A 13397-nucleotide genomic window follows, 5' to 3' on the forward strand; every position below is an offset into this window, starting at 1 on the left:
TTTCTTACTTCCTTTATCTTTCCTTCCTCCTCCCTATACTTCTCTATCCACCCTTGTTTTTCTTCTTCCGTTTTCATCTCCCTGTCATTCTCTTCCATCCCCAGTCTGTTTATTCTCCTTGTTGGAGGGCAGCCCTCCTCTTAAATACTTTCCCTGCAAATGTCGAAAGTAGTTTGAGGGATTCTTCTCTGTCTATTAGTTGTGGAAATTGTTCTTCTGTGGTTACATTTGTTCCCAGTAGCAGAGGGTGTCTCAGGTCCGTGTATAAGTAGCAGTCAAGTATTAGGTGTTTTGCTGTTTCCTCCTCACCACATTGGCAGAGGGGAGTGGGAGCTAGGCCTAGCCTGTACAATCTGGAGTTGAGGCTGCCATGTCCTGTGAGTAGGAATGAGGTGTGCATGCTGAGCGTCCTCCATTTCGTAGATTTGTCACGCAGGTAGACATTAGGTAAGAATGCGTATGTATCTCTTCCGGCAGTGGTCGTTTCCCAGGTGTTCTGCCATTTGGCTATTATTTCCTTATATATCCTAGTTTTCTCTTCCTTAGCACTTTGGCTGATGTTGTTGGCCAGCTCGCCCATGGTTGTCTGTATTCCTATTCTCCTATTGTGGGCTAGGTAATGGTATATCACTTCATAGTATACCGGTGGCCTTCCACACAGGACCTGGAGTGCCTCAGTTGATGTCGTCCTACATGCCCTGTTTGTGGCCAGGAGAAAGATTCTCTGTGATTGTAGTAGGTATTTTTTGTTGGCCGACATTAGCGCTCTGTGTCCCCATGCCCCTGCTCCGTAGCATACAATTGGTATATAGAGGCAGGAGTAGTAGAGGCTGAGAGTGGAGGAGCTTATTCCCCACATAGCTCTAGTGATGTTTATAATCCAGCTTGCCATTGTTCTAATTTTTTGGACTAGGTACTTGGCGTGGGGCAGGAATGAGAGCTTATCATCTATCCATATGCCCAGGTATTTGTGTTGGCGTACTATTGCTATATTTTGGCCTTCCAGTTTGATGGTTGGTGGTCTGTTTATGTCTAGGTGACCTTTCAGTAACATTTGTTTTGTTTTTTGAATGGATATTATTAGTTTGTGGGTTTGGCTCCATGTGTGGAGGTCCTGTAGTATTGCATTCGCTTTGTCTTCGAGGTCCTTGCGTGAGTTGCCAGGGATCAGGATGGCGAGATCATCTGCGTAGGCTAAGGGGGTTAGTTCTCCATGTGGAAGGTTTAGCCAGCCATCCAGGACCACATTCCAACATAGTGGTCCCAGAACTGAGCCCTGCGGGCACCCCCTTGTCACCTGGCGTTGGACTGAGCAGCAGCCTGAAGTAACCACAACTTGTCTATCCTTGAAGTAGTTATCCAGCAGCCTGTAGATAGGGGCTGAGACTCCGGCCTCTCGGAACCTCGCCAGGGCACTCGGCCACCAAAGTGTGTCGAATGCCCCTTTGAAGTCCACAAAGAGGCCCAACACATACTTGTTGTCGTAGTTTCTGGTTGTGGATAGTAGAAGGTTGATCGCATCCGTGGTGCATTTATGCGGCGTGAATCCTAGTTGTCTTTCTGAGTTTAATTTTTTTGTATAATAGTATGTCTTTAGCCTTTGTGCTAGAAGTTTTTCTAGAATTTTTCCTAAGTAAGGTAGTAGGGCTATAGGTCTGTATGATGTAGCTTGGTTCGCCGGTTTTTCCTTGGATTTCAGCAGTATTTTTAGCTTGGCTGTTTTCCAGGCAGTAGGAAATGTACCCGAAGTCAGGCAGGAGTTGTAGAGATCCAGTAATAGCTGTGGGGAAACTTTCCAGACCCTTTTCACAATGGATACCTCTATTAGGTCTGGGCCAGGGCTCTTGCCATCTTTTAGTGTGTTGATTGCTCTTTCTACTTCTGCTGCTGTGAAGGGGTCCTCTGTTACCTCTGCCGAGTATGTCAAGTGTTGCATCCTTATTTGTGTTTGTTCCTGGCTTTCCGGTACCATTACATCTTGGTGAATTATTTCGTTGAGTATGGTGTTCATTGTTGAGCTCCAATTTAATGTTTCTGTGGAGTCTGGATTTTGTATGGACGTGTATGCGGTCGCGGGGTGTAGCTTTCCTGCCAGTAGCTTGTACGGTATTCCCCATGGGCCATTTGCCAGTGATCTTTGGATGAAGCGGTTCCACGCCAGTTTCTTTTCTTTCTGTATGCTATTGAAGTATTTGTTCCTGGCTGCTTTGTATAGTGTGTAAAGTCTGGTTACTTCCTCTTGTTGTTGGTTATTTCTTTTTGCATTTTGGAATCGTTTTCTTGTGGTTTTTAGATCTTTTCTTAGTGTTGTGAGCTGAGGTGTCCACCAGGGCACTGACCGAGATTTCCTCTGCCTGAGCGGGAAGGATTGGTTTGAGGCTTCAATGATTGCTTCAGTTATGTTCTCTTCCAGCTGGTTTGTATCCATATTGTGTTGTTTTGATCCAAGTTTTCCTCTGATTGTTTCCTGTAGGTGCTTATCAAAATGTTCCCACTTTGCATTTTTTGTTTTGTATCTTGGGTGGTCGTGGTTCTTACGTAGAATCTGTGTTGTTGTCAGTGTACCTATTGTGAAGGTGATGGGATTGTGGTCACTGGGTGTCCAGGAAGGGTGTACTGTCCAGTCGGCCAGGCTGTAGGTGAAGGTCCTGTTGGTGATGGTTACGTCGATGAAGGATTGCCCATGAGCGCTGACAAAGGTAGGCGGGTGACCAATGGTGTTATGTACCTTTAGGTTATTCGAGATGATACACTCCTCTAGTAGTTCTCCTTTTAAGTTGGTCGTTGGACTGTTCCACATGGTGGATGCTGCGTTTGAGTCAGTCATGATCAACAGTGCTGACTGCGGGAGTTTCTGCAGGATGTTTTCTATGTAGTTGAGAAATGGGTCAATATCTTGGGTGTGTTGACTGCATCTCATGTAGATTGATGCCACGTAGATGCAGCCAAATGAACCTTCCAGGCATGCACAAGCCGAGTACTCGGTGCAGAGGTGGTTGATTTTTGTTACTGTTATTTGGGGGTCTAGTACTGTGATGGCTGCCCAGACCCTGGTTCTTGTGTTGCCCCCTGTTCCAGTTGTTTCGGGGTGTGAGGTTACCATTTGTGACCCAAATGGAAGTCCTTTGACTTTTCCTCTCATGGTGTATGGTTCCTGTAGTCCTAGTAAGGTGATGTTTTCTTCTGTTATAATTTTTGTGAGATCGTTCATTACTGACAATGCCCGTTGGCAGTTTAGCTGCAGAGTTTTGATGTTTACGCTTTCTCTAGTTGCTTGTGTGGTTGTATTATCCATAGTCGGTTCTTGATTTTGTTTGGTCCATAGCTCTTAGGTATTCTGGGCAGGTGCGATCCTTATGTGAGTGTTGATATTCTTTCCTTCTGGGTTTGCAGTTTGCACAGGTAGGCGGGGAATCTTTCTTGGGGCATTCGGTAGTTAGATGTCCCTTTATTCCGCAATGGCCGCAAGTATTTTCTGTATTGTTACAGAACTTTGAGCTGTGGCCAAAGCCTAGGCATCGGAAGCATCTGGAGACTATGGTGAAGTCCCTTACACCGTGTGCCATCCATCCGATGTAAATTTTTCCTCCCCCAAGGAGAGTTTTCCTGATGTGCCCGGGTACTTCTATCACCCAGTGTTGTTGGTTCTGGGTGCGGGCCTTCATTTTGAATCTAACCTTTACTGTGTCTAGGAAGGTATCATAGTCGGTATCTGTATTCTGTAGGTTCTTGTGGTAGAGGTCCATGAGGAACTCTTCCTCACCCAAGTCTGTGCTGATGTCATAGATAACTAGTGTTGGCTTTAGTTTTCTAAGTGGGTCCACCTTGAGCTTAAGGTCCGCTAGTTTCTTACTTTGTTTAAGTATGTCAAGGTCAGAGGAGGTGGCTGTTTCTATTATCACTCCTCTGTCCCTAATTTTCCTAATCGATTTGATTTTTACTCCTCTGAATTCTTCTCTCAGCTTGTTTGAGATTTCTAGTTTAACCTCCTCACTTGATTCCAGGCCTGATCTTTCATCTGCTCTTACAATGATTGCGTGTTGTGCCTGGGGTTGGGTGGGGGTTGTTATGTCAGCCCCTTTTGGTGTTTTAGTTACCATTGCAAATGTGGGTGACGGTGTTATCACAGATTTGGCTGTGAGACATTTTCTTTCTAAAATTGTAAATATTTTGGTGATCTCTATAACTGTTGATGCCATTATATTTGGGTCAGCTTCCAATGTTTTAATTAACCTTTCTCTTAGGTTAAACACGTTGTTCACCGTTGTATTTGCCATAGCCTGTGTGGGGGTGGATGTGATTCCTTCCCCCTTTGGGCAAGGTCCTTCGGGGTTCTGCAAGGCCACCGTTGGGGTTATCTTGTTGTCAGTTTGGAGTATGTCCCGAAATTGGTTCTTATACTTTGTCGTCTCTATGTTAACTGTATTTCCTTTGGGTGTTTGTCCTTGTTGGTTCTCCACATTGATTACCGTTATGTCATTGGTATCAGTCTTGTCTTGCATTTGGACTGTGTGTGTCAAGTCTCCTGTGTTCTTTTCTTTTTCATTCTTCTCCTTCTGCTGGTCTCTTTGACCCCTAGTGTTTGGCTCCTTTGGAGTGGAGCTCATAGGTTTTGCCTTGCGAGATCGCAATATCATCCCCGCCTCTGTTTCTTTCTTAGAGTCAGCTCCGGTTGGGCTCGGGGCAACTGTAAGGTTTCCTGGCATCTCCAGGTACGAGGTATCAGAGGACGAGGTGTCACTTGTGGGTGCTAGTATATCCATTGATGAGCTAGTGACTGAGCTGTAGGATTCCTCTGAGTTGTTTCCCGAATAATCCTGGGGATTCAGTGAAACCTTGTTCCAAGTTTTGTCTCTGTAGGTTGAGTAGTTCCTGAGAAAAGGGTTTTTCCCGGTTTTTCACTGTTTGACCCACCAGGGGGCGCTGAAAGTTGGGGGGGATGTCAGTAGGAGGGTTCCCTTCCTGTCTTCCAATTTTCAGCCTCCTACGACTTCTGGGAGCCAAGATAGGTCTGTTTCATAAAGGATGGTAATGTTCTTGTCCCACTCCTTTGTTGTGTATTTCAGTTGTTTTGTTGCCTGTGTTAGTTGCCAGGGAAGGCCTAAAGCCGATTTCCAGGTTGGCTGGCTACCAGTTCTCCGGGTATTGGAGCTTGAAAATTTTTTCCCCGCCAGGGGCGCTGAGTTTCCGGGGGGGGTGTAGGGACTTTGGTTCCCTTTTCGGCTCTCAAGTCTGAAGTTCCTATGTGCTCTGGGGGCCGAGATATCTCCGTTTGAGTGTGGAGGCAAAAATACGGCGATGTGCTTGTAGTTGGGGAATATCATTTAGTTGAGTGGCTGGTGTAGGGTTCAATGGGCCTAGTACCAAGTTGCATGAAAATCTGTTCATTGGTTTCTCTGTTATTCGTGTTTAAAGCTTTGGACGGTGATGTTCTTGTCCAATTTCAATGTTGTTCACTCTTGTAGTTGGGGTAAGGCTATAGGGGCCTAGTACCAAGTTCCGTGAAAATCTGTTCATTGGTTTCTTTGCTGTTCGTGTTTAAAGTTTTGGACGGTGATGTTCTTGTCCAATTTCAGTGTTGTTTGCTCTTGTAGTTGGGGTAAGGCTATAGGGGCCTGGTGCCAAGTTTTAGCTCAGTGGTCCCAGAAGTTCCCTATATTCCATTTGTCTCTGGGTGAAGTGGTGATGTTCTGGTATTCCTTGTCAGTGGTGTATTTCTATGGTCTTCCGTTACGTTGCTATGACGTCGGGCCCTGTCCCGTGCTTTAACTGTCGTTGTCCCCAGATGCCCGTATGTACTTCTCCGGTGTCAATCGCTCCTTTCCCGCCAGTTTCTTTGTTTGACCATCGGGGAAGAAGCCAATATGTCCACCTGAAATGTTGTTGTTTTCACTGTGGGTTTTATGGCTAACGGAATTTTCCCTTTTCCGGGCCTCTGTTCACACTATTTCTATTTTGGAGATGTCCCCAGTGTTAAAGACATTAACCCCAATGTTCCAAATACATAGTAATGAATAATAAAAGCCATATCATATAGTTTTGGTATCAGCAATAAAGTCCTATGTAACAGTATATGTAGCCTTCCATATTAAGTCTATGGGCCAAGCACGTTTATCGGTACGATTTTAAGTTTTTTGATTTATAGCACTTATTTTAACTGAAATCATTTAGAACTTCTACTACAACACTAACCTGTCTTCTTCCATCCATCCAGTATCTTTTGGTTCCATTCTGGAGCTTCTAACTGCAATTTTAAAGCACTTTTTAAAAAACTTTTCAGGAGCACTGTAAAACACGACCGATCGCTACGGAGGGCAAAGAATTTCGACATAAAGTAACTTTGCTAGCAGGCAGAAGGAGGTGATTATCCCGTTGTATAAGACAATGGTCAGGCCATATCTTGAGTATTGCATACAGGTCTTGAGGCGCCGACCGGGCTAGCCAGGTGGGTAAATTGCTTGCCTAGCAACCCAAAGGTCGCGGGTTCGAATCCCGCCTCGGGCTTGGATCAGAGTAGAAAATGCAAAAAAAAAAAAAAAAAAAAAAACAGTTCTGGAGGCCTTATTTTAGGAAGGACGTAGAGCTGTTGTAACAGGTGAAGAAGGGCAACGTGAAGGGATCGGAATGGCGCTCTTTCCAAGAAATGCTTCAGTTCTTGCTGCGTCTGGAGACTAGGCACCTTCAAGGCGATCTAATAGAGGTTTTGAAGACTTTGAATGGATTCTTCCTCTTGTCCACATCACATTCGAGGAGGCATAAATTAAAATTGAGGAAGGATGATTGCAGGGTAATGTGCGGAAGTTTGTCTTCTGTCAGATAATGGTTGATTATCGGAACAAACTTCCATGTCATGTAGCGGTGGTGGGCAGTTTGCATAAATTGAATACAGAAATAGATATATTAGTAGACGCGATGGACAGGTGATGTGAGAAGGTTTTTTATAATTTGCTGTCTTGCATCATATGCCACTACTACTGCTTCTACAATTTCTAATAATAATAAACTACTGGTTGCTCTTTTGCAGGAATGCCTAACGAGATTGATCAACTATCTTTCCGAGTATTTTGTGATTATATTGAGCCATCTTTCTTAGTCTTGCTGGATGGTGGTAGTACCGTCAGACTTCAGTTTCATGATAACATTACAAATGGTCAAATTTAGATGGTGTCAGCAGTTGTAGGAACCAACACACCAGCAATATGACATCCGACTATAACACTCTTCTGGACGTCATTGAGTTCGGCAGTACGCGCCATGATAAGAACATCTAACTTATGTGGCTTATTCGCCTTCCTTGTATATCAGTCTGAGTTACTTGTTTATATGGGGAGGTCCAATGAACTATGCAACCAGAGGTATCTAGATAATTTTTAGAGAATAATATGCTGACACATTGTTGCTTTGACAAATTGCAAACGCCCAACCATTCTTGATTGCGCGGGTGGTATGATCAGATTCTTTGCAACCCTCAAGTATACTAACATGTACACCTCCGGAACTGCCATCACGATGATTGGTTTGTTAGTTAGCTGAATAATTGGACGTCATGGTGCAGCGGCTGTTCAAACAGAAGTGGAGATCAGTTCTGTGGAGTAACAAATATCGGTATATGGGATAAACATCACGTACTCCTCAGTATGGTCGACTATCGCTACAAACGTTTGAAAGGAAGTATATTAAATTTACTTGGATCTCCAATAAAGTCGGATCCGACCCCTTTTTCAGTGGCATGCTCAATATTTTGTTTGAGAAAATGCCCCCCGCATTTTCTATTCGTTTTGTTAATACACCTTTGATATACAGTCGATTACGTTCGTCGTGAGGGAAATGCTGTTTATATTCAATGCGATATCACTGCAACCCGTGCCTTGGCAATAACATCGAATGCCTTCTTTTCCATTCAAATATATTCATTGGTAAAAAATTAGCATCGATTTTCGATCGGTTTAAGTTGCTTGCTCTGCTTCCATCACATTAAATGCTTGGCTGTTATTGAGAAATAGTCCTGTTTAGGAAGGAAGAAGTGATCATAGACCAACGACATTTCTGATGGAAGCGAGATAATAATTAAACTCTTGGGTTATTCATACAGAACGATGCACGAACACAATTTGGAAGAGTAAACAATAGTTAAATTCTTTCTTCCTAAATGTTATTTTCATAAGACTGTTTCACTGAGGTGGAATACGATGAAAAATGGAGTATTCTCCCAGTAATGTAACGTTTAAAAATAAAATTATTAAAATGGTGATCGTGGTGTATCTATTTATTCGTCACAGCACGCAAAAATTACAGTATTTATAAGCAATAGTGGTTTCGATTTAGACCAAACTCAAGATTTCAATAACCGTCCATACAAAATTTACAATATAACATCTTTTATTTATGGATGTTTCGCCATCTGTCGACAAACAGTCAAACTATGAATTGCCATGCGCAGTGCGAGCAGAAAATGAACATGGTTCCTGAAAATCAGTCGTTTAGAACTACCCTAGGTGAATTTTGAGGGCAACTTCGACAGGGAACCATCAAAATATGCAATATTATTGATCAAGTAGAACACAAGGAATCCTGAAGTACTGTTTGTCTGTCCTATTTAGATTAATTCTTCGAGGTTTCACTAGAAAACCCTGAGAACACAATCGGGGAATTAATATGTTAAGATAAGAAATGCATTTCTCCCTAAAAATATGAAAATATTCATTTATATGCATTTCTTTTTGTCTGAGGATTCAAACTTCATTGACCATCTTCCCAAAACAAATACCAGAATTATGATAAACAGACAAGTTAGTTTTGGGCAATGATCTGACCACTGTTATTCACGGGTGCTGTGGCATATATCTTTTTTACACAATACCTAACTGAATCTTATAATGGTTTGCACAAAACGTTAGATCCAATTCACCAAGTACGTCATATTTTTATTGGTGTAATGTTTTTTTTATGGTTCTAACTTAACTATTGGGCATCAGTCATAATCACAAGCACATTACACTAACTATTTAATGCATTTAATAATCAAAGAGGGAAACCAGAGTGATGGGAACTTCTCTGTTGTAATAATCTTTCTTCAAAGATTATTACCACAGAGAATGAGCAATCTTTCTTACTTATTCACGGATCTAATACGGCTTCCCAGAGATCAAGGTGTTTAACCTTGTCTAAAATTTCATCTGTGTTCTTTTCTTGCTTTTCTTAAAAATCCTAATAGTTGTTATGGACAAAATGTGGTAAAGTATCCTATAACACCCATCGCAGTGGGCTGCTTGATGTTTTATCAGCTTGCACTAGTGTTTCTTGCTGTACCAAAGACGTTATATGTCCTTCCAAATATGGTCCGAAAATTTTAAAAATGGTAATTGAAGTTTTAATGCTTTTAAATGTAAGGTTGTGGATTTGGAGAACGAAAATCCTCGAGTCGTTTATAAGCTAGGGGAAGAGGAACTAAAATTGTCAAGTGTGCATTGTAAAGGTGCAGTCTGATATGAAATTTTCTAAGCAGTGTAAACAAGCAACAAAGAAGTCACACGGTACCTTGTTCACGATTTTTAGGACCTTAGGAAGAAGGGAGAAGGACGTCTTTATCTCTCTATACAAGACGATGGTCAGACGGCATTTCGAAAAGTGTATTCTGGTCTGGAGACTGCACCTAAAAGGTATAGATCTTCTGGAAAGGTCTTCGAGAAGAGCCGCCAGATTGGTGACAAAGTGCAAACTGATGCGCATTTGAAAAAGGGCTTAGAAAGTGGAAACTGCAAAATTGATAAACTAAACATCGACGGGGAGACCTGATTGATGTATACAAGGCAATGGTTGGGTTTGGAAACTGAATGACAAGGTCTGTGCTCCTTCGTAAGTACGAAGAGAACCAAGTTACACAAACGTAAAATCTCAGTTAATAACATTAGATTGGTTCTCTTGAAGTTCACCTGTGGCTGTCCTTTATTGGAGTAAGTTTCTTCCCAACTTCGCGGAGGCACTGAGTCTGGTTAAATTTAATACTGAATTGGATGAGCTCCTTGTGGGAATGGAAATCGTGGAAATATTCTGTTTTATTTAAGCAAAAAGTGGATTTTTGCTGAATCTGCTGATTCAGCAAAAATCTACTTCCTTGCGTCATTTGGCCTTACTGATACTAACTCATCTGATAGAAGTTCAACAAGTACGTACGTGTGTTTCTTGATATCTCAGATTTTACGGTAACTTTTATTATTGAGACCAATGTAGTAATGAGAGTCACAAACACACAGATAACGATGGAATGACTTTATTAATAAACTATTCGAAACAACAACGATGGAACTTTCGGTTCTGTTTTGCAATGATGTTAGGATATGGATACTCAACATTTGATTTTTAACGATTGGTGAATTACTGTGTGACGGGATTGACATCTACAAACACTGGCCATCCACATTGTAGAAAGCTGACTCCTTTCGTTCTGGAAAAAACAAAAAAAAACAGTTTTGTTCTTTCATTATCACAGAACAGAGAATTGAATAATGATATAAAGACAGAATTAAAGCACCATGTAATAATTGTTTAAGATTTCACTCATCCCTCCATCACGATTTCACTCGCTCCATCTGCAGAAAAGTACTAATACCATCAGCCAAATTGCAATAACAAAATTAGAGAGAGGACAATACTTACCGTTTTCATAATAATCGTACACATGGACTGTGGATGGTTTCAAACCTTCCACCTCCAGCTCCTTTTCAAGAACGAACTCAAAGCACTTCTCTTCATTAGACAGCTGTGGAGAAAAAAAAATTAACAGTAAATCCATCTGTAAGAACATAATAATATGTCTGCCAAAGTCATACGGAAAACTGGTTTCAGCTTCAATTTGACTTATATGAGTTGTTCTCCATATTTGCCTGGCTTCTATTGGAGAGACACTTTCAAGTTGAATCGTGACTAGTTGGTTTTTCTCAAAACTATCCTGTTAAGTAAATTCACAGGTCGAATAATAGCCTGTTAATGGGAGATTTTTCGGTCTATCTTATATATTCTCCTATTTTTATGTCATTAGCAGCAAAGTAAAATCTGTCTTTTATGTTAACTATGTCTAATATGTTAACTGTCATGAAAATATCAAGAGGGGTTGAAAAGTATACGTTGTATGTGGTGGCAAGCAAAGGAATTCAATAAAATTTCCTTGGCTGCATTCTATTATTAATAAACAACAAGATGAGATATGTCCAGCCATAATCAACAGGGTATTTTCCAATGTTTCTTGCTTTGAGAATTGTTGTAATAGGATTTTAGGAGTATCAGCTTCTAAGATCGTATTGTTCCATATATACTGTCTGTAAATTGCATGCGTTCTGTGGTCGATTTTCAGTTTGATTAACGAAAAACCCGAGTTTCGTGGAGGTAAAAACCATGCAACCCTCGCCTGAGACCGTCTAACTCCTCCACGTTGTGAAAAAGACCAATAAAAACTCCTCACGTCATCGGCAGGATTCGAACTCAGTTCCTTTCCACCTGGTGTGGGGAGGACGGTGGTTCTTCGAACTGTGTTATTCGCGAGGGCCTTGAAGAAATGCTTAGAACTTAAAAGAAATACATTCTCTCTTGGTCTTAGATGCAAAATACTGCTGACGTTTCGCTTGATATTCTTTTATTATAACTTGCCTCGAAGATGGAAAATTATCAGTCCCTTCCTATGGCGGTATGAATTATAGGATCATATTAATTTTTTGAAAAACTAAAATCATTATTTGATCCATTTTAATCTCAGTTTGACCCTAGGATTCTGTTTTCAGTTATTAAGATTACTGGGGGGGAAAAGAAAAATGTGGAGAACTGAAACTTGGTTGTTTTTCCTTTGGAAAGTAAAAGGGTTCTTCCCAAGTTCACATATCATATTTCCAGTACATTTTTAAGACTCACACTCGGTTTTAAGTCCTACATACAAAATCCCTTTCGGTTTCAGTATTCCCTCACCTTTTGAGAGATTCTGAAATTGAAATTTGCTATTTAACAAAATAAACCGGAAATTACAAATGGACTCTGACTGGAACACTCATTGTTGAATGCAAGCCATAATTCCTCTGCTTTGGTGACAAATGTAAAAAGCTTGAACTGATCAAAATATCCATAATTTACCCTTCACCTTACTACAGGAAATCTTCTTACCTCATCGAAATAAAAGTTCAACTTGTTTCCTTCCATATCGTACCTCTTCAGCTGGAGTTCCTCGTTCGAAGAGAGCTGAAAAGAAAACAACGACGCCATATTAATATCACTGCTTTGTCCGTTATCCTAAATATAATTTTGCAATTAACTGGGAAGAGAGTTACATGCAGAGAACGTACACATTAAGCATTGATCCCAAAAGTTTGAAAGGTGAAACAGTTTTTACCTTTGATATAGAATCTTTATCTGCTGTAAATCCCGACAGCATCTTCACTTCCACTATGGCCATATTTGACTTTTGTGCCTCAGGTTTGTATCTGTAAAATACAGAAATTTCATTTGTTTATTCTCAGTTCGATTTTCAGATTCAAAATTTGCGTGACAATTCACGGGCTAACATTTCAGCCCAATCTCAGCAGCGAGCCAGCAAAATTCAGAATTTTAATCTTTAATTATAAGGATATGTGGTCCGATGATTTTTAAATATACAGCAAATTTAAGGAAAGTTTCAAATTGTTTTAAATGGGGGACAAACCTTTATAGAGGCTAAAGTAATTGAAGGCGGGCTAAATCAATATTCTGAGGAGTCATTAAGCTTTCGTTATCATGGTACAGGAAAAAAATATACATTATTTTGATCAGAAGTGGGGTGGGTATATACAATAAATCCTAAGGGAACAAACAGCCTAAAGGCATTGTGTGATTATGAGAGGGACATGAGTCTTCAGCAAAACAACCGTCGGATCTTGGCCAATGGCAGATATTTCTGTGCACTGCAAGTGACTGCTATTTTCATCCACGCAATTTGTATTCAATGAAAATTGATGGACTGAAATGCGGGTGCAAATCGGCATGGTAACCTATGTTTTACACTTTGCAACATAGTGCAGTATGATTCCATTAAGATTCTGCATGATTCATCACATTGCCAATGATAGCTGTTGAGGTAGTTTTTGATAGAGAGTGGGGAACCGTAGTTTTCATAGCTTGGGAAGGCCACTTCATTCTGAATAGCTAACAAAGTGCCACAGGTTAAGTGAACAAATGGTCACTTTCATAAGATAATTGCTATGGTGCTTCATAATGCCCCATTTATCCCCACAAGAATTAAGAACAGTTACGTTGCTACTATTACCACGTTTGAGTATGGAAATGAGAGTTAGTATAATCTTAAAGAAAGGGGGAGCTACATTCAAAAATTTGACTGAGGGTTCGAAGCACATCAGCGAGATACGACATTTCTATGGTCT

At 41.0% G+C, this 13397-nt stretch overlaps 1 protein-coding gene across 1 annotated transcript in view; it reads right to left on the reverse strand.

Moving 5' to 3' along the window:
- Nucleotides 1-10254: 10254 nt before the first annotated feature.
- The window catches only part of LOC150090607 (alpha-1-inhibitor 3-like), a 72056-nt gene continuing 68913 nt past the window's right edge, over nt 10255-13397 (reverse strand). Inside the window, exons 31-34 of the mRNA XM_090371723.1 lie at nt 12374-12464; nt 12148-12222; nt 10657-10759; nt 10255-10444 (exon numbers count right to left, since the gene is read on the reverse strand). Coding sequence (XP_090227849.1) covers nt 10398-10444; nt 10657-10759; nt 12148-12222; nt 12374-12464 — 316 coding nt within the window. The 3' untranslated portion in view covers nt 10255-10397. The remainder of the gene's footprint in view (nt 10445-10656; nt 10760-12147; nt 12223-12373; nt 12465-13397) is intronic.

Source organism: Mastigoproctus giganteus, chromosome 1 (genome assembly GCF_048544385.1).
Source record: "Mastigoproctus giganteus isolate SK-2022 chromosome 1, ASM4854438v1, whole genome shotgun sequence".
Lineage (NCBI taxonomy): Eukaryota > Metazoa > Arthropoda > Arachnida > Uropygi > Thelyphonidae > Mastigoproctus > Mastigoproctus giganteus.